Genomic DNA, 22588 nt, shown 5'->3' with positions numbered 1-22588 from the left:
TAGATAAATTTGAAAACTAATACCATTTGTGCTTAAGAAACCAAATTTTATGCAAAGTATAACCTTAATTCACCGTTTACACTGCATCCAAATTTTTTCAACTCAAATTCTAGAAATATTTTGACTTTGGTATGTGGGGCCATGTTCAGTCGACTTTCTTAAAGTTCCACCTTACTGTACATCTATAGCATAAGCGGTATAATTATATACAAACTGTAGCTCCTCAGCTTGAAACTACACGCGTCTTATACACATCTTAATCCTAATCTTAATCCTTATTCTAATCCTAATATTAATCCTGATAATATTATAAATGTAAAAGTGCCATTGTTTGTTTGTTTAGTTTCACGCGTAAACATTCAACAGATTATACGGCAAGTTTACATGCACATAATTACGGTTTCAGGGATGAACATAGGTCTAAGCTTATTTTTAACATTCCTCCGTGTAACGCCCCACTGGTCTTTAAAGTAGCCAAAAACCCCATTTTGGTCTCTAAATTTGTAAAATATTAATTGAAAGACCATGTCAAATGGAAATTGACTGATCTGTGTAAATATTGCTTTATGAGGGGACAAACATATTTTTAATTAATTTAAACCCTATTTTCAATTTGTTTACATTTATAGTGTGAACACAGAAAGCAAGTTTGTTAGTAATAACAATACACTTTCTTATTTGTTCCTTTTCTGAAATATAAAAGACAAAGTTGCTATATATCATTCACTTTAAATTTATGGACTGTGTGTGAATATGAAGCCTATTTACTTGATCGAGAAACAAGGCAAATACATAAGACATCAGTTATGGGACAAAATGATACTAAGACCGGAGTAAATTACAATAGCCATTTTCTTGATCGTAACAACAAGGTACAGTCACTGTTGACGTCGGAAAGATAACACACCAAACACTAAATGTATTTTTTTTTATTAAACAATGTATTAATTTATGTGTCACAAATATTATGCTGACGAGAACTTGGGTTTCTAGAGTAATCATGATGTTTTAGCGATTTTTTAAGCGCAATTTGAGTACTAAATGGGATTTCTAAGGTTCATCGTCACAAGTACGTTTCCTACAATTAATATCAATTGTAAGCTATTTTTAATAACACATGATAATTGTAGTTGGTTTCCAAAATTAAGTTTTATACTTCTCACTGTGATTGCTAGATACATTTCTTAGAAATATGACTGTTTCGACTAATTTTATCACGAAATTCGTGGAAGATCATCTATATTGAAAAGTGTTTATGGAGGTGTTATCTTAATACCAAACTATATACGGTATACTTATATACTTTCAGAATACCTACCCGCAGTTCATGGCTATATAACAAGTGTTTTTAATCTTTATCTTACAGTATGCTCATGGGTTTTATTGTTTGTATATATACCGTATATCATATTTTCATAAATGTATATGTAAACTTAAATAATAACTTAAAAATTATATTGTTATAAATATAACTTAAATTAAAAGTTAATAAAAGAAGATTATGAGAACGTAATTGTGGTTAGTGGTAGGTAGGTTTGGTAGGAAAGCGCGTGCAGGAAGTGATACTTCTCACATCAGTCTGGCCTCCTTGACAATGACACTGGCTTTTATCATTCACACAAACACCAAATAAGCCATTAAATATAATTCTAAACACACATCTTAATCGTTCTTCAAAGTATCTGTGTTGGAAATTGTCCAATATTCTTTATTGTCATGTTCGAATTTCTGTTCAGTTAAGAAAAATGTTTTTACTAATACAAAATTGAGTATTAATAATGTTTAAATATACAAATTTGAGAAAACTAAGACTCGTACAATAGTTAAATCAATTAATACAATTCTTAAGGCCAAGCGTTTTATCCTTTAAACCTTTTAATCTTAAACTTTCTGAGCTAAATTGTGAGTTTATCTCCATTCCTCTTTTCGCTAAGTGCAGCTTGTGGAACCTGACACTGTAAGAGATTTGAATCCTCGAAATTCAGACACTGCACTGAGCGGAAGGCGAACTTGTCCTTAGCATCAATCTTTTCTACCTTTAAATCAACTTGATAAAACCTTTTTGTCTGCAATGTTAAATCATTAATCACTGTTATATACATAACGATGCACAATTCCTATATAGTTAAGCTCAAACCTAATTATTACAAAATCTGCAAACGGCCAAATTTGAAGTATAAAACAACTATGCTCATATAATCTATAACAATGAATGAATATTCAAAGAAATGTAAGAAGAGGCTGACTCACTCTTGATGAAGTCTACTGCCATTTTCAGCCCGTAGGTATCCTTGTCCCAGTCATCCAGTATGTGGGCTCCTAGGGTGAAGGGAGCATCAGGCATGTTGTTGACAACGTCCAAAGTGTACAGCATGGTCTCCAAGGCCTGGATACCACCCTGAGGCATGATGGGACCGCAGGTGACTGAGTCTTCTCGTTCGTGAACCATCATGAGTCCTCCGAGTATCAGATCACCTGGTATTTCCGCCGCGAGCTTCACCGGCCAAGGGTCCGAAGTAGAGGTGGGTTTTAAGGAGAAGAGTGTCGAAAGCGTAGGCCTTGGAAACGAAGTGGTTGTTAAGGGCATTGGAAGGACTCCAGGTACATGTATATTGTCTAGACCCATTGAAGATGACGATAAAGTGACTCTGGTTGTACCGCCATTGCTAAACAGGGTGGATTCTTTAGTCGGTGGATGAGAGCTTGTTGGCACTGGAAGATAACCCAAATATGTAAAAGTAGGAGAGGAAAGAGTTTTATTTGGACTAATTATGGAACTTGAATTTTTGAAACGTGACAAGGTGGATGCCTCTTTATTAAGTTCTATATTTGTATCCAATAGGTGGTTGTTGGAATTATTATTTATCATAGGAGCACGTTCTAGTTTGAAATCAGAATAGTTTAACGTGTTAAGAAGATCTTCATCGACAAACTGGTGTGCAGTTTGAGATTCAGAAGGATGTGTTTAATTGTTTATGGAAGACACTCCAAAAATATCAACGAACGGAATTTTACTGTTTCTTATAAAACCAAGAAATATATTTTCTTGTAACTCGGTTATTCCAAAAGTAATGTTGGATGCGGTTAGGTCGAAAGCGTTTTCCAAGCCGTTAATATTATCCCTCTTTACAAAGTTCATGGAGTACTTCCGCCTCTTTGTGAGTTCACGAAAGCGCCTCGAGTGGTCTAACGCCGATGTTCTGTTTTCCTTTGACACCATGCTTTTCTGCAGAGCGTTTTTCAAAAGACTAAATGATGACTGGCTAGTTTTAATATTTCTCGAACTAATGGGGGGATTACTGAAGGACCTCGTTAATACATCAGTAGGTGATGACTGAACGGCGCTTAACACTGTTGGGTTTCTATGTTCTGTATCTAGTCTAGATTCTTGATAATGAATTTCATTTAGAACTAGGTTTAATGATTTTAGTAAGCCATGAGTGTATTTTGGTTGTTTTCTTGATTTATCTATGTTAGTACTATTAATTATTAACTTACTAGTTGAAATATCTTTTCCAGTATCCTCTATATTTATTCGCTTCACTCGAGGAGAGTAAGTTTCCTCATTTTCAATCGTCCCAAAAATATCCGGCTCAAGCTGGGGCCAACTGGCAGAAGGTGAAGAGGCTTTGAGGGAGAAATTAATATTTTGGTGCGGGTTATAATCCCAATCCCACCTGCTGACATGAAAGACCGCAGACAGTTCTGTGATTCCAAAGCCGTTGCTCACAGCAAAGTCGACGGTGGCTTCCCCAGTATCGTAATTGGCGAGAGGTTGTGGATGCGAAAGCTCAGACAAATCTGCCAAAATTTGCCCCCTGATAGAGCAACACTAGGACGAACTGTCCGGTTAAATCCATTGATTCCGTGTTCACTCTTGTCTTCCTGCGACTACACCATCTGAAACAAAAATACAACCTTGAAAGCCTGCAACATTGTCCATTTATTTTGAATGGTTTCTATGAAATTAATAACCAGTTTATTAACTCATATACTTGAAATAACTTTTGGATTGTACGCATTATTGACAAACTACACACACACACACACACACACACACACACACACACACACACACACACACACACACACACACACACACACACACACACACACACACACACACACACACACACACACACACACACACACACACACACACACACACATATATATATATATATGCGCGCGTGTGTGTGGTGCGTGAGTGAGCGAGTGAGTGTGTGTGTGTGTGTTTGTGTGTGTGTGTGTGTGTTTGTGTGTGTGTGTGTGTGTGTGTGTGTGTGTGTGTGTGTGTGTGTGTGTGTGTGTGTGTGTGTGTGTGTGTGTGTGTGTGTGTGTGTGTGTGTGTGTGTGTGTGTGTGTGTGTGTGTGTGTGTGTGTGTGTGTTTTGTCAATAATGCGTAACTTCAATAAACTTCAATTTCAACTTCAATAAATAGAATTAACTATTTAAAGCATAAGATATAAAAAAATAAATCAAATATCTCAAAGGAAGGAACTGGGTTCCAACATGAAACTATGTCCAATTTTATATAACTAAGTCCAATGCATTATCTAGATATTTCGTGTGCAGGTGTAATATAAATCCAGTTTTTCTGAGTTCAGTTCAGTAAGACCCCTATAAAGTCAGGAAATATCATTTAAATCCGATATGTGAGAGGAAGGCCTAGCCAAGTCCACTGTATTGGCTAGATTATATATATTTAGTAAGCAGGTGTAATATAAATACAATCTTTTAGGACTTTTTAGTAAGCCCCTTATAACGGCTGGAAATGAAATACAAATCCGATATGTCAGAAGAAAGATCAAAGTGCCAATAGAACAAGCTGATGGAGTAGGAAAATTGTTCCTTTGCGATAGAGGATGACATAATTTCCAGGAATACTTCTAGGAAATATCAAACGTTTTGGATTTGAGAGATTTTCTCTGGGTTTTCTAATACCATAAGAAACGTGTGATGACTACGAAAATAAAATGTATTTGTATTTTTAATTTGGTTATATTATGCGTATATTTCTACCATTATTTTGTTGTATAATTTATTTACATTCACTTACTTTCTTTAATATATGTACTGTTATATGTATTTATTATTAATACTCATATGTATTATTTTATGTATATATTAAAAAGGCGATCAAGAAGGCCACTATTTGAACCAAAAATTATCCGACGGATTGTGAAAGCTATGGACAGAAATCCTTAAACATCAGCCAACATAAAACTACGCGCAGAAGTTAAGAACAAACATGATTGTGTATGATAGGACTTGTTGGTCACTGAGTTGAAAGTTACTGATATTATATATATATCCAGATTTTGGATATATATATCCAAAATATCGATTGAAAGATATTTATCACACTGCTGTATATTTAGGGGTCGAAACCGATATTAGGAGAAAAAACGTAATATCAGCACCAAAAAATAACTTGTGACGTCACCAGACCATTGTGTCATTGGCGGAAATGTCAGACATTTTTAGTTTTCGGACAGTTCGCGTCAGTTGCCAAGTAACTAACAAGTGTCGCTTGTATTTCACATTAATAACGACAATAATACTGGTTATTTATGTATTTGTGTGCAATGGCATGTGTGTACACTATGTAAAGTATGAAGTGTCATAGATTCCGAAGATAAGTCTTTCTTTGAAGAACAGGTGAAGCGATTTTTTAAATGAAATAAAATATTTTGTAAAGACGATTAATTTTTTATTAGTAGTTAAATTAGATTAATCCTTCATGTCAAATATAAACAAATACCAGTAACTAGAAAAAATTTTACTTTTGAATATTGTCAATAAATATATTCATCTTGCCTATAAGGAAAAACGAGCAAAGAACACACAGGTTTTCATATTTGCTGTAATAGTCTTGTGTTTAAGTCCATGCTAACCTTCTGTATAAGGTAGGATAGTAATAAAAATAAAATAATATAAATGAAGATGATAATAAAAGTAAATTTAAAAAAATAAAAAATATATAACGCAACGCTACGAGGATTGAAATCTATTTTCTTCACCATTTGGGAAGATAATTTTATGAATGCATCATAAAAGAAAGAAAATGCGCACCTGTCGGGACATTAAGAAACGAAATTTCTGTGCAAGATTCCACGATATTTATTGATTAGCTTTAAGTGTTTAAGCAATACTTCGTCTATTTTAGGACAGCTGAAATTACGTAGAGGTTTGCAGGTAGCTTTCTTAGTAAGAGCATATAACATTTATTGAGCACTAACACGCTTTCTACACAGTAAAAGGCATTTCGTGTTTAATTCAAATTTAAAGACACTGAATACACACAGGAGCTTTTTTAAATTATTCCAACTGTCATATGTTGTGACGTGTGCAGTTTATGGTGAGTTATGGTATAAATAATGTAGAACTGATCACTCTACATTATATAAATTTCAATTCATCATGTCGTAGCGCGCCGACATTGTACCAATTATACCAATGCCCGTACGTCACTCTTGCCTGTTCTGCATAAAAGAATAGCCCATTGAGTAACCTTTTATCTCCGGTGGACTGTTCACCGCACGACGAACGGACGACACGCTGCGGCAGGTGAACTGATAACAAACAGCTGGTGGATTGATTAGTGAGGAAGCTTGCGAGTGACTGGATTGCGTCGGTGCTGTGTGTGTCTACGAGCCCTTCAGCTTCGCTGGATTTTCGGGAGCCGACTAATAAATTGGCCAAGGTGAACTACTAACATATATTTTCCTTAGTTTCTCGTCACTCTTACGTGAATTCAATATACTAATTTTAAAGTTTAAAACACTACTCAAGATTATAGAATCACTCAACTGAGCCTTTGGAAAAAACTGTTAGGGTTTGAATTGAACGTGTAAAGCTAAAACGTGGCATTTACTTTTAATAGTTAATAATCTACATAATAATTGTTTAAAGTATTTGTTTCAAAACCAATTACGCTAACTATGTTGACAACATTTCTAAGAGAAAGAGGTAAACTTATAAATAGTACATATGTTGAGAATTAATGTCACAACTTGAACTGTTATAACTGCAATGTTTTAAATGTTTTAATCGAAGAAAATTTACCTCTTTTATAGTAAAGTAAGTATTTAATTATATAAATACATACAAGTCGCATAAAATACAACCATGATTGACATATATTTTGTAACAGACCGTGTACAGTCCTAATTTGATGTGTCACAGTTTCATGTTAGTACGATACAATAGTTTTTCAACGTTTCTTCTTAATGTATCAATGTTTATTTGTAATAAAAGTCAAGGTAAATTATTACCTCAAGCTATTAATAATTAGTCTTTGATATCACATTAAATTTATAAATTCAATTTTGTTATTATACTGCCTATTATGTTAAATCATATTGTGTACATGTAGGGTACTTTTAACTGTTTATTATTTTTCGACAGTGTTTATTAGCCTTTGATATGAACAGTCAAGCTTACAATTCTCATGATTTTATAGCGAGAAGTTGCATAAATACAGGTGGATTCATTAACCTTAGAGTATTGATGCTTAATCAGCTGGAGAGACATTCTAGCATAATATCTTGTCTTTGCTTTGAAACGAACTAAAACCGAATGTGTTTATTTTTTAAATGTTTTCATTGTTGTTTTTCATTTGTATGTAAAATGTCCATTTCAATTGCTACTGAGAAACTGTTGTTATCTGATGTTCTCTGTTGGTTGAACATATTAGTCAGGGCTTTTTGGGATTTGGTATGGGTACACTTCTGGACTGCGCCCGGAGCCTGGTGGACTTATTGCCGAGCCGCTAGTGGGTACTCCAGCTTGCACTACCACCCTGACACTGGGATCTGCTCCTAACCGTGCCGCCTTACACCTACCACTCCCGCACCGCGGATCCGCTCTCGCCGCGCCGCGCTCTTCCGAGCCACGGTCTGGACCGGACGTAGTAGGCCTTTTGTGTTGTGACTCCCAGTTGGTGAGTACAGACTTGGATTATTTCACAGAGTGCTCTTATGGATTAGTGAGTCGGACGCGGACTGATGTCTAATTCTGGACCAGGAGCCTTTGTATTGTGGAAGGAGCCCTTAAAATTTTGGTTCAACGCTACCCTCCAGACGTTAACTGCACACCTTAGTGCATTATAGTGTATCTTTAGTATATTTACTTGTGTCGTCTATTATTTACATGTCTAGGCCATTTATTGCATGTGTTTCATTGTATTTATTTATGTATGTTGAATGTTGTTTTGAGGAAGTGGAGCGCTCCCCTACCATAAATAGAGTTCATTTAGCCATTTGTAATTCTCTCTAATAAGTGGTAACATTGTATCTTCGCTATGTTTGTTGTTGATTATTTTCTGTCTAAAGCATTTACTTACTGTAAGGCTGGATTACTTGTGATAATGTCATACAATTCCTGCACATAAATAATTAGTTGAATTGCAAACATTTGAGTGTTTTGTTTCTTTTGTTCAGTCCTAGTAACTGGATTTAGATAACCTCGCATAAGTATTAGGGGTCTATATTTAACCTTATATTCAGAATATTTCAATACAACTATCTGTGTAATCCAAAGGCCTGGTTGACAAAAAAAAATAGCTTTAGTGTATGGTAGTAGGGAGCCTGATTGGTACTTTCCTTGGAGCAGGGGTACTCTTCCTTGTTGGAGCCCTGCCTGTTACCTGTCCTACAACAAGGGTGGCGCCCTTTCCCTCACCGAGCAACCTTAAAGAAGAAGAAGTACTAAATCGTAGGATACCCTTATACCCTTACGGCGCGCTGTCAAGGACCACCCCCTTTCTCCACTGAGTGATACCGGACATTTGCACAATTCCCCTAGGGGAGAACGTTGCAATGTATAAAATTTATGATGACGTAAAATCGATAAAAGAACATATCTACCATACAGGACACCCGGCTCGCAATTCTCGTTTGCGTGAAACGCGAAACGTGATATAACACAATTTACATCCTTGTTTTCAAAACACTGTACGCTGTTTTATCCTGTTTTCTCGGTTTATTAAGGAATCACATTGTGTGTGTGTGTGTGTGTGTGTGTGTGTGTGTGTGTGTGTGTGTGTGTGTGTGTGTGTGTGTGTGTGTGTGTGTGTGTGTGTGTGTGTGTGTGTGTGTGTGTGTGTGTGTGTGTGTGTGTGTGTGTGTGTGTGTGTGTGTGTGTGTGTGTGTGTGTGTGTGTGTGTGTGTGTGTGTGTGTGTGTGTGTGTGTGTGTGTGTGTGTGTGTGTGTGTGTGTGTGTGTGTGCAGATTTGTACTAAAACGTTGTATTAAAACAAGTACTCAAATTTTTAACGGATTTCTATTTTAAAACGTTGCATTAAATAACTTTCAGGAAATTAACATAAAGATAAAGAAAAGCTGTTATTATCAAAACAGCTATTCAGCTGCTTTTAAATTACAGTGGTCACTTGAGTAGATTTTAAAACCTGTTTGTGATCTTTAAAGGAGACAGTTATTAGAACGTGCTATATACGGCAGTAGATAATATTTAAGTGAACGGCTCATAACGTATCACGTCACGCACTATCACGTATCTCCTTGAAGTTACGTCACTCGCCCAGGCACATGCTGTAGCTTACTTTACCACGTAGCGTTATAGCTAGCACAACATAACATTTGCATAAGCTATAGCACTATGTATACTGTACACTATAACGCATAATAATGCATAACTACAGTTTAACAGCGGGTACAGTAATGTACAGAACTATCATGGCAAGCAGTTTACAGATAAGTTACAGTTACCTAGTACCCTTGCTACATATACGTTTAGGATATTTAATCTAATCGATAGTTAATCTGTTTACAGGAACGACCATTGACGTTAGCAAGTTTGTACTAAGAAACTGTTAAGTATTATGTATAACCTTAAACACTGATTTCGTAACACTCGTACCACTTATAAAATAGCTGGATAAGTATTTCTCGTACTGATGATTTAAATTGAATATCGCAAATAAAAGATAGAGTTATAGAAACCACAAATGAATAGGTCACCTGTCAGTGTCTTATCTATTTGACACATTGCCGCACATCTCGACAGATTTTGTGTAAAAGTAATAATCAAACGTAAACAGTACTCCTTAAGGAGCGCAAGTTGGCGATTACTCCATAGGGAGCTATAGTTGGCTACTATCCCGTAAGGAGCTCAAGTTGGCTATTAGTCCGTAGGGAGCTATAGTTGGCTACTACTCCGTAAGGAGCTTAAGTTGGAAAATACTCCTTGAGGAGCTCAAGTTGGCTACTACTCCGTAATGAGCTCTCAAGTTTGCTATTTCTCTGTAAGGAGCTCTAGTTTGCAAATACTCCGTAAGGTGCTCAAGTCGGCTACTACTCCGTAAGGAGCTCAGTTGGCTACTACTTCGTAAGGGTCTCAAGTTGTCTGCTTAACCAAAAGGAGCTCTAGTTGGCAAATACTTCGTAAGGATCTCAAGTTGGTTACTTCTCCGTAAGAAGCTCAAGTTGGCTACTACTCCGTAAGAAGCTCTAGATGATGCATCACGTATGGGTTCATATTGCAGTACTTATACAGGGTGGAAAAAAAAGTATGGAAACGCTTTCACTAATTTTGTATGGCTTCACTTATACAAATTAAATTTTGTACATCACCACTTGTATTAAGAACCTAGTTTTGAGACCAGTGGGGACATTTTATCTTTTCAGGGGGAACGGCCCGTGAGGAGTCGGACGAAAATATTAAATGTAAGCATAGGCCGAGTTTGATATCAAATTAAAGGTCTAGTAAAGAGAAAACTCATTAACCGCAAACCGCACTTAAAATGGTTGACCCTATCCAGAGTACGGGCCGTTTGAATTTCAGAAGTAACGTTTGATTAATTATTATTTTTCCCCAATTTCACAGTCTCAAGTGAACTGTTCTGACTGAAAAATGACACTTTATGGAACACAATTATCCAAAAGAATTAAATTAAAAAATTATCTATGTATTACAAAAAATAACCATACCTTTTAAATGAGGTGCTCAAACTGCTCTCCGAACACTTTTTGGCAATGAGCTAGTCTATTATAAAAACCTACTGCAGTCACATTTTGAAGCATCTCGGGTGTAATTCTTCTTGCTTCTTCTAATAAACGGATTTGTCAGTTTCCTCAATGTTGGCTGGTTTAGTTTTATACACATTATCTTTTAAGAAGCCCCACAAAAAGAAATCTAGTGGATTAAGATCTGGTGACCTAGCCGGCCACTCAACGGTACTCCTGCGACCAATCCAACGGTTAGGAAACACTTCATGTAACAGATTGCGCACCCGCAAATAGTAATGGGGCGGTGCTCCATCTTGCTGAAAACCATACTGCATTAAAATTTGCCCCAAGAAGAGCACGCACTGCTGGCAAAATGTTATTTGTCAACATTTTGAAATAAATTTCGCCTGTTAGATTTCCATCTATCACAAACGGTCCTACAATGTTATTTTTTTATTATTCCAGCCCACATATTCACTTTCTGAGGCCTTTGTGTGTGGCCTTCTATCATCCAGTGTGGATTATGGTCGGCCCAGTAACGGCAATTATGCCTATTAACTTGTCCATTAACAAAGAATGTAGCTTCATCTGAAAACAATATCGAACTTAAAAAATTTTGAATTTCGTCACACTTTCTCATCATTATTTCGCAAAATTCAGTCCTTCGATCAAAATCATCCTCTGCAAGTTCTTGGGTTAGGGTTACTTTAAAAGGGTGATACTTGTTTTTTGTGTAAAACATTCAACACTGAGCTATGGCTCATATCAAGATCTTCTGCAGCCACGCTGGCCGAGGTGCTGGGATTTTCAACAAATGTTTGGAGTACATCCACAGATTTTTGTTCATTTGTTGCCGATTTAGGCCTGCCACTTCTTTCGCGATCTTTGACTGTTCTAGTTTCTTCAAATCTTTTTACTATCTTAAACACTGTTGACTTACTAATTGGGGGTCTATCAAGAAAAGTGTCATTAAACAAATGCGCTGTTTCTTCATAGGGACGAACTAGATTTCCATACCCACGCATCATAAGCAGCGTGATTCTCTCAAACTCACTAAGTGACATTGCTTTTAAAACTAGTAGAATAAAATGTAAACACTTAAGGAAAAAAATTTATAACTATCGCAGTATACCTTCTAGTGAAGACTTTAAACTTTAACTTACGTGGACGAAATTATAACGTAGACTAAAAACCAAAGTTGATATTAAAAATACAAAACTGTGGAGTTTTGATGTGACAGTACTGTTTGTATTGCCTAAACCAGTTTATGTTTGCCTGAGATAAAAGGGCTGGAGGGACTGGACCTTGACCTCATGTTGATAAGGAGTTACGGTGGTATTATTGAATACTCTCAGTTTCTTGAAGACAAGACAGGAAACCCCCTATTTAGTGTTATCCAACAAATGTAGAGGTAAAAAAAAAATTATTTTTTGTTGGAAATTGTTTTTTCAAATTTACATAACCGACATAAAAACATACTACTGAAAGTAAATTTAGTTACTTCACAAGACAAAATTACTCAATTTTCTTTGTCATGAAATTCATACGGTCCGTACTCTGGATAGGGTCAACCATTTTAAGTGTGGTTTGCGGTAATGAGTTTCTCTTTACTAGACCTTTAATTTGATACCAAACTCGGCCTATGCTTACATTTAAGATTTTCGTCCGACTCCTCACGGGCCCGTCCCCCCTGAAAAGATAAAATGTCCCCACTGGTCTCAAAAGCTAGGTTCTTAATACAAGTGGTGATGTACAAAATTTAATTTGTATAAGTGAAGCCATACAAAATTAGTGAAAGCGTTTCCATACTTTTTTTTCCACCCTGTATAAAAATATTAGTGGTAAACATAATTTTGAATGGAGTTTTTCTTTCTAACGTTCTTTACTGTTAATGTTGTAGCATGATTATATTGATAACTCTGTTTTTGTACTCCTTGACTCAGTTTTCTTCGTTCTTTCTACTTATTAAGAATTTTTTATGTTTTACGTGAATTAATTTTGTAAGTCTATGATGCATTAAAATCAGTTGAACTAATGGAGCGAAATATTTACAAACCAAAGCCATCTAAATTATTTGTTATTATTTTTGTGTAGTGTCATTATGGTATTATTTTCGCCACTTGTATGGAGCAGGAAACTAGGGTGGGTATTACAACGCAAAAGCTAGCTCTGCATCGACGCTTAATATTAGCTTTACACTCCAATACATTTTATTTTATACTCTATGTTTCATTACCACTAAATTTTCCTCCATCACAATATTCCTATTTTTCATTTTGAAAGAAAATCCGTAGTAAGTGATAAGGAAAATACAGAAAACAATTGATGATTGCAGAAAGCCAAAATATTAACATCAACCTTGAAAAGGAGCTTACAACTAACGAGCTTACAGCAATCCCTCGGGCATTAGCATAATGTTGCGGTGAAGGAAAAACATAAACCATACTTATCAGTAAAATATAAAAATTGTAGAGGGTCTGAGACTTTCTTTTCTAGGATTAAATAATAAGTAACAATGTAGTTGAAGTAACTTAAGGAAATTTTTCAAAACATATACATGTTTTATACATATGACAATGTCAAGAGAACATGCAATAGATAAAACACCTTCGAGTTGTGGTAGTTAGGAATAATATGTTCAACAAGTTTAAAATTATTTGTGATTAAATCTGTTTATAATTAGGTATATACAAGTAGTACTAAACTGTATATTGACTGTAAGTATAAGGAAAAACGAGCTAAGATAATTACATGTTTGCTATCAAATGTTAAGACACATAGTAGAGAACACGTCTTTTCAACTTGTTTTTTATTTATCTAAAAGACGGAAATTTTGCTTCTTACCCATTACAAAACATTTTTACCCACGTACCCAATATAATGTAGCGGGAAATTGATTTGAAAGTACCGAAACTGGAACACAATTTACAAGTAAATTTATCATATCAGGTAAAAAAACTTTTATTTTTTAAATATATGTGTTATATATAGTTTCGACAGTATAATTGGTATTAAATCGTTTTAAAAATTGATTCTGTAGTGTGACGTCAGAGTATTGTACGACAAGGTCACTGTCAGAGATCTCAGACTAATTGTGCATTATTGATATATACATTAACTTTTGTGAAGTGTGGCAAGACTTCTCGTCGCTAGTCGACTTGTCTATCTTGTAGACTGACACTGTGGTGTGAGGTCTGACGTCAGAGTAATGTACGACAAGGTCATTGTCAGAGATCTCAGACTACTTGTGCATTATTGATATATACATTAACTTTTGTGAAGTGTGGCAAGACTTCTCGTCGCTAGTCGACTTGTCTATCTTGTAGACTGACACTGTGGTGTGAGGTCTGACGTCAGAGTATTGTACGACAAGGTCATTGTCAGAGATCTCAGACTACTTGTGCATTATTGATATATACATTAACTTTTGTGAAGTGTGGCAAGACTTCTCGTCGCTAGTCGACTTGTCTATCTTGTAGACTGACACTGTGGTGTGAGGTCTGACGTCAGAGTAATGTACGACAAGGTCATTGTCAGAGATCTCAGACTACTTGTGCATTATTGATATATACATTAACTTTTGTGAAGTGTGGCAAGACTTCTCGTCGCTAGTAGACTTGTCTATCTTGTAGACTGACACTGTGGTGTGAGGTCTGACGTCAGAGTATTGTACGACAAGGTCATTGTCAGAGATCTCAGACTACTTGTGCATTATTGATATATACATTAACTTTTGTGAAGTGTGGCAAGACCTTTTTGTCGCTAGTCGACTTGTCTTTCTAGTCGACTTCTCTTTAATTCTAGAGCTGACACCACAGTGTCGTACACAAGTGATTTTCCACTGTGATACTGAGAAAGTATTTATATTTTATTTTTAACCGTTCGTATACCAATTCATAAAAACTCTTCATCTACCCTCCCCTCTAAAATCAGCGCAACTGGAATTTCAATGTCTTTACTAAGGGAATTCCTCCGTAATTTAACGGAAATTTAATTGTAGAATTAAAAACAAATATGTGTGTACTAGCGTTTATATTGTATTTTTGTGAATTGACAGCGGGAACAAAACAAAGGCATTAATCACCTTATTTTAACCAATAATAATAATAGGTGGTAGGTGGTGCTTTAATAAGTGGTAAATTAAACTTAAGCTGTTATTTAATATTTTTCATATTATTTATAATTAATCGATTTTTATTTTTATGTTGGTGTTTATTTATATGTATATTACGTTAAACTTTGGATATTTTAAAACATTGTTTTCTGTTATCTACAATTAAGAGTTGGCGATATTTATTTGGGTTTGTTAATATCTAGCATGCCATCTGTTACTTAGATATACATGATATGCACGAAATGGTTTACCGTTGACTCAATAAATAAATAAATAATGACCACATAACTTGGTATCCTAACATTCACACACACAAACACACACACACACACACACACACACACACACACACACACACACACACACACACACACACACACACACACACTATGTTGCATCACCAGTATTACTACATGAGCTTATTTCAATATTTTACAGTAAAAATTTCACACATGGAATTTCAATTAAGGTGGAGCTGCATTCATTATATGTCATGGACCGTGTTCTCATTTAGATAAAGAGGCAGTCGTAATTACTTTAATGCTAGGCAATGATACATTATAATCTCTTTCAAAATGGATTTTTATTTAAAATACATAACACACGCCATTCAATCTTTTTAAGAAACAAGTAAAATTGTTATATAATGATTAATGGCTTGAACATAAACATAAGAACATGGTAAGACGATTTAGTCGTGACAGGTTACCAGAATATATGCCACGTTAAATAGATTAATGCTTATGTCTAAACAAACATCAGCATGTAAAATAGTCTTAAATAATTCCATTATGTACATAGTTTAGTCTAACAATGTTGTGAACACGATGGATATCAAGGTCGAACCGGAAGGATGAGGAAGACAAGGTTGAGCATAGAGGATGATTGAGATCAAGTCGGGCCTGGAGGATGTTAGAGGCGAAGAACAAGTCTGGCCTTCCTTGATGGAGCTCAAGGTCGAGTCTGCAGGAAGAGGATGGTCAAGGTCGACTGTGGAGGATGATTAAGATCATGTTCAAGTCTGGAGATTGATTGAGATCAAGGTTGAGCATACAGAATAAGGGAGATGGAGGTCGAGCTTGGAGGATAATGGAGATTAAGGCGAGCATGGAGGATTAAAGAGGTCACTGGAGGGTTCTGGCGTAAATATCTCCAAGTGCAGTAACGCTGTTTAAGTAGATCAAATTGAAACCCTAAAAATTAAATATAGGACTTAATTTTATTAATATTTTCAAACGTGCGGTGGACCAGAAGGTAAAGGAAAGCTTAAGACGATATTATACACAATACTGCAGTCTATTACAAGAAAAATGAAAGTAATGTAAATTTAGTTACAAAATGACCATAATTTTACACATTAATTATTTATGTTTCTTGAAATTTATATTTTAGAAGTAACTAAACGTAGGTGAACTCGTAAGCTGAAACGGTGAATGGGTTAGTAATTGAACACATATGTCTGTCATTTATGAAATAACACAAAATAGGTGATTATTATATTGGGAAACCGAAAGTTTGTAAAAAGGGCAACACTAATGCAATTTAATATAAAACGCATAGTTATTTCACCTGGGCTGGAATTGTATCGACATTTCCGCTACAATGTAATGCCAGCAGAACTGTCCACATTGTCAATGTAAAACAAGCTTCATATCTGTTGTGACGGATACACGCAGTATAGTTCTGGGTTGTCTTCACCAAAATATACCTCAGCTGTTAGAATGTTGCATATTAATAAAGCAATTTAAATTAGTAGTGTTTTTTTATCATGAAACTGTTTTGCTTTCCTAAGAATATTTTTTCGTTATTAAATTCCCATTACCGATTGCCAATAGCACAGTTTAGTGGCTATGGTATCTATCACGAGATAACCCAGTCAAGCAACATCAAGAGTCGCTGCTGCTTGAATGGCTGACCGCTGAGCGATCCTGTCCTAGCAAACAGCCCTAGGAAGTCATCGTTATGCAATGAGTCAACAGGTTATTCCTTTACCAATTAGTCCTAAATATTTATTTAACTATCCTAATTATAACTGTAGGATTGACATGGGTTAGTAAAATTTTTAATAAATAATTATGGGATAAAATATTTACGAAAATATTTTTAGAATGAAAGTTAGCTTAGTAAAAAAATGTGTAAAATTTAAAAAGTAATCAAACTAGAAATAGGATAAACGTAATATTTGTTTGCATTTAAATTACAAATTTTTATTTTATTTTATATAAAAATTTGTTTTTGTACTTTTTAGATTTTAAATGAAGATTTTTTACTGAAATTTATTTATTGTATTTTAAACAAGAAAACTTTTTCTTGGGAAATATTTTACAAAACAGTTAGTCGTATAAGTATTTGGTAATTAAATCTAACTATTTATAAATTAATAAAGTTTATTTTATTGAACGTCAATTTTAAAAATTTAGTTAATAAAAGGTTAATAATAGCACAAATTTTAAGTGGTTTGTCATTTATTCTCCTGTATATTCTCATTAACTAATACAATCAATTATAACTTAAACTGGAAACAGAAGTGCATTTAAGATATTAAGAAAGTATATAAAGAGACTTTGAAGGTTTTGCGAATCTCTGTACATGGAACTACCCCTCCGCTTGTTTATACTGCCACTTTATTATAGGTTAAAAAATAAATGTTTGCAGTAAGGTATACTGGAAAATATCATTATACTTTGAGGTGTGCGGATTTATTTCCGGTATGCGTTTAGAACATTAACTGTTTGTAATTATCAATATAAAAAATTAAAAATTGAACCGTTCTAAAACAAACATGGAAAACTATGATAAGGTGTGATCTTATATGAACTTGCCTCGTAATTTACACTACCATATTATATTTTTGAACGTGACTCACATAAAAACATTAATCAGGCCTCCATAATAATAATCCTTGTATCATATTGTGACGATTATCGTCAACTTTGATGTAGGATATATTATTTTGCACAACTTTTATTAAGGTTTCATGAAAACTTTCGAAGTTAGGCAAACTCCACTGACAGGTTTCATTAGGGCTTAATAAGTTTTCTAGAGTGATTAAACAGTATTTTATGAAGTAGGATTTGGGATTGTCTAAAGCTTATATCAGGCCTTTTATTAAACTATCAATCTGAACCTGAAATTAAAAAGTAGAAGAGGATTTATATCTCAGACTGTTGCTCTTTAGGCTTAAGATAATAACTCTTCGATCAGACCTGGAACTGCGTATGGCACTATTAGACTTAGCTACTTCGTGTTTATGTATTACTTGTCGATGACTATAATTGTAAATATCTGACAGCTGTTTACTCATCGTAACGATTTTGTTTCGTTTCATTGCAAATGTATTAAATCCTATTTTAGAAATGTGTCTAAAATAATTTTAGACCAATTTCATGAGACGTTCAATGCGTGTATTAATTGTTATTCCAATCGTAGTGAATTTAATCTATCAACTGCAGATACAACATTGGGTCGTATCTCCTCTGTTTCATTCCACGATTGTCTGCTCTTCTACTTTCTACGGCTTGTGTAACAACTAAACAAAAGAACTATTTGTGATTTCATTCCCTCATTAAGACAATGTGCTTAGTAAGTAACCGCTTCTTTTAAAGTCACCGGTAAGAAATATTTATTACCCTCCTTTCATCAGCGTGAAGAAGTTTTATTTGTATAAATAAAACTTTGTTAAATACTATAAAAATTGTAACGGCTTCATGACTAGGTCCATTTTTATACGTTATATATCGAAAAATGTTTAGATACATTAATGTATATTACAGGGAAATTTCGAATAGCAGCTTATGTCCTTTTAAGGACAGAAACATTAAGATGGAAGTAAAAGAACACACCCGCCTTTCGTTTACGACATGTGATGGACATTCTGCCATTTACGACTAAATGACGCTAACACAGTACAGGAACCTTGGTGACGTACATTACAGAGCTTCCACAGCTTCCTTGAGAACGTCTTTGATAGGGAATAGGGTTTGACATTAATAGGATAACAATTGAACTGAATATCGTATGAGATACATGTTTGTACCTCGTGTCATAAAATTGTCTTTTACTAACTTTGCATTAGTATTTAATATTGATATCCTCTAGTTCCAGTAAATGACAACGATAATACCTGTAGAACTGGTATTAACATTTGAGATAGCTATTATTCTTAATATGTAAAACACTACGAAATACAGGGTGGCGCAGACAAACGGGAAATTTTGAAGTTGTTGTTGGTACTTCTGTAAGTCTCGTAGGAGTGGGGGACGGAAGTCACGATGCCAAGTACTAACGGTCATTTAGTTGAGATGGTGCAGTGGAGTGGTATGGAGCGTGCCGTTGCTGTGAGAGCGTATTTTATTACAAAAATGACGACAGTGTAACAGCTGCACAACGAGTGTTCCGACGCCATGATATTCCTCCCCGCGGTTGAGTTCCTTCTTCACATGCTATCATCATGGGCTCGGAATTTTGAAGAGACTGGTTCGGCCTTAAAGAAAAAACCTCCTGGGTGTATAGTGACTGTTCGAACCCCAGAAAATGTTGATGCAGTGCGAGTCACAGTGGAAAGAAGTCCGCGTCGTTCTGTACGATAAATAGCCTCATCATTGCGACTTGAGCGTCGGAGTGTGCAAAGAATATTGCACGGCCTGCAGTTTCGACCTTACAAGCTTCAGATTGTTCAAGCTCTAAAACCAAATGACGGTGAATTACGCTTACAATTTTGTGAACAGCTACTAACCACAATCAATGAGGACGCAAATTTTCTTGAAAATCTTTGGATGTCTGATGAGGCCCACTTTCATGTAAATGGGCATGTCAATAAGCAGAACATGCGTTACTGGGCTCGCAGAAATCCCGGTGAACGTCAACAAGGTCCGTTACACAGCCTTAAAGTTACTGTATGGTGTGCAGTGTCTTGACGAGAGATAATTAGACCTTACTTCTTTGAGGATTGCAATGGTTCCACTGTAACTATCACATGTTTTGCTCCATGGCTTCATGCTTCTCCAGATATTGACATTCAGCAAATCTGGTTTCATCAGGATGGAACCACCTTACACACTGCCAATCTGTCAATGGCAGCACTTAGGCGTTTGTTTGGGGAGCGCATAGTTTCAAGGAACGCTAATGTCACTTGGCCTCCACGGTCTCCAGACCTCTCAGTATGCGACTTCTTTCTATGGGGACATCTAAAGACGCGTTATGTACCAGACTAGGCCAAGAAATCTTCTTGAGCTCAAGACTCAGATTGAAGAACACGTCGCCAACATCCCAGAGAACACATTGCGTTGCAAGTTTTCGAAATCGATTGAATGAATGTGTTAGGTGCAATGGACAACACTTAACTGATGTTATTTTTTTTTAAATTGACTCTAACTTTATTGTTATTTCCAACATTTCTCATGTAATTTCCACTCTTCCCTAACATATTTTAAGCATTAAAAATTTGTTTGTACAATTCATTGGTTTATTATGATTATTTCAAAATTTCCTGGTTCTCTGCGCCACCCTGTATATTGATTTAGTGCACATGCAAAATACTAACGGCTTTCAATAAATTTCTCTTGTACAATATGTTTTAAGATAAGTTCATAATTATTTTATGACAAACAATAGCTAGTTTATTTTGGTTTTCCAGAATTTAAGTATTCAAATATTGTGGTCTACTGTATATTCTTATCTATATTTAAATATTTTAGTAAAATCCCCCGTTCATTTAGAAGCAAAACGAAAGTCTAGATCAGTACGGTTTTGTTCTCTTAGGAAACAAAGGTGAGCCATTGAATTTAGTTCCCAAAAAAGCAGGGGTTTACTTCTGAAATGACAGGATTTTCCGGATGGGTAAGAGTGGTTGTAGTGGCAGCCACCTGTCAAAATCATTGAGCAACAATTTTTGGGTATTAATCTCAGACATGTATCCTTTGAAGAAGGGGGGCCAGCTTTGTACAAGTCTCTCCAATTAGAATAGGCAGGGGTTGCACGCTTTTATTTCTAGACTAGCAACCACCTTTATCACTTAGGGAGCCCCATCAACTCCAAAATTCATTACTCACAGTAGAATAGACATATCAATCTATAACTTACACTTGAAATATCTTGATATTTTCAGTTAGTGATGGAAAACCATAGGGTGCCGAGGCTTTAGTGACAAATCGGTTTTTGTTGTACTTAGGAGAATTTCAACTGGAAAATAAACCAACCAGAAGGGAACATTTTTGGACAAAAATCAGCACTTAAAAAATAACCCTCCTTGACACAGATAAGCTCTCACAATGTAAACCTCCTGGACAAAGATCAGCAAGTACCATGTCTATAATTAACACTGTTGATCATACTAATTGGGTTTATCTTTTGGTTTAAACATAACATCTAATGATAAAGTCATAATATTACATTACATTGAAAATTAGTATTCCAAATAAATATATGTAGTTTTGAATAGGAAAATATTTTAGTAGAAATAGCGAGATTTATGTAATTTTTTGTTGGAAATGTATAATTAAAAGTTAATAATAAAATTTGTAAGATAAGACAATGGACGAAGCCAATGAACTTTGAAGGCAGTATCATTTCAGAGCCACGATTCGAGAAGAATTTTCCATTGCTGTGTAATCATCATAGCACCCAGTCAAGGGTGAATTTCCTTGTTATTTTTATCCACAGTTACAGGCCAGGTTGCATATTAACGGTGCTGAATGAATTCCTGCGGCTCTAACAACAATACTTCAACCTTACAATCCCACAATTATTGCTCTGGTGAACATTCCACCTGGATATTCTTTACACATTTAAGGATATTAAAAATCCGTATCATATTTAGGCGCAAACAAAATTATGTTTTAAACTAATTTTTCTCATACGAATCCTTGAATTATTATTAAATATAAAATTACGAGTTTCTAATTAAGTAGGGAAAATTTTACTGCAGAAGCTTGAGACAAATAATTTATTATTATTTCCGTAATTTAAGTGATATTTTAATTTTGAACATAACATTTATAAGATTTAATATTTATAAAAAAAGACACTAAATATAAACTTTGCACGTATAGTATTTAAAAACCATAATACCTTTACAGCTCCATAACTGAGATTAATTGAACTAATAATTAAAAATTTATATTCCTATACTAATCTAGCTTAAGTATGATGTCTCGCTTTATGATCAATGCATATTACATAAATTATGACCTGAAATCAGAGCAATTTCTAAAATAGTTTTGGTACAGAATTTGTTATAATTTCAGATTGATTAGTTAACAAGTTATCAATATTAAGTGGCAATTCATAACCTTGATATATGAGTGTAACAATTGAGTTTATTTCATTGGAATTCGCAGATTACCGTGGAAAATGTGAAACGCGATATAGGGGTTGAAATAATAAAAAATATGAGAGATTGAGGAGTTCTCAGTGTGGTGGTCGGTGATTCCATGATCGACCCTGCAATCATGTCTGGAGGGAAGATATCCACTACGGGGAACGATATTGATATTGCCGGAAGTT

The 22588-nt window shown here is 35.0% G+C and overlaps 1 protein-coding gene across 1 annotated transcript in view; it reads right to left on the bottom strand.

Moving 5' to 3' along the window:
* LOC124366863 (metabotropic glutamate receptor 2-like) overlaps positions 1-2626 on the bottom strand; it is a 56567-nt gene extending 53941 nt beyond the window's left edge. The window contains 1 exon segment of the mRNA XM_046823464.1: positions 2251-2626. Within this exon segment, the coding sequence (XP_046679420.1) occupies positions 2251-2626 (376 nt within the window).
* Between the last annotated feature and the right edge of the window lie 19962 nt (positions 2627-22588).

Source organism: Homalodisca vitripennis, chromosome 7, assembly GCF_021130785.1.
Source record: "Homalodisca vitripennis isolate AUS2020 chromosome 7, UT_GWSS_2.1, whole genome shotgun sequence".
Taxonomy (NCBI): Eukaryota; Metazoa; Arthropoda; class Insecta; order Hemiptera; family Cicadellidae; genus Homalodisca; species Homalodisca vitripennis.
The sequence above is the reverse complement of the archived record's forward strand: the minus strand, read 5'-3'. Positions and strand labels throughout refer to the sequence as shown.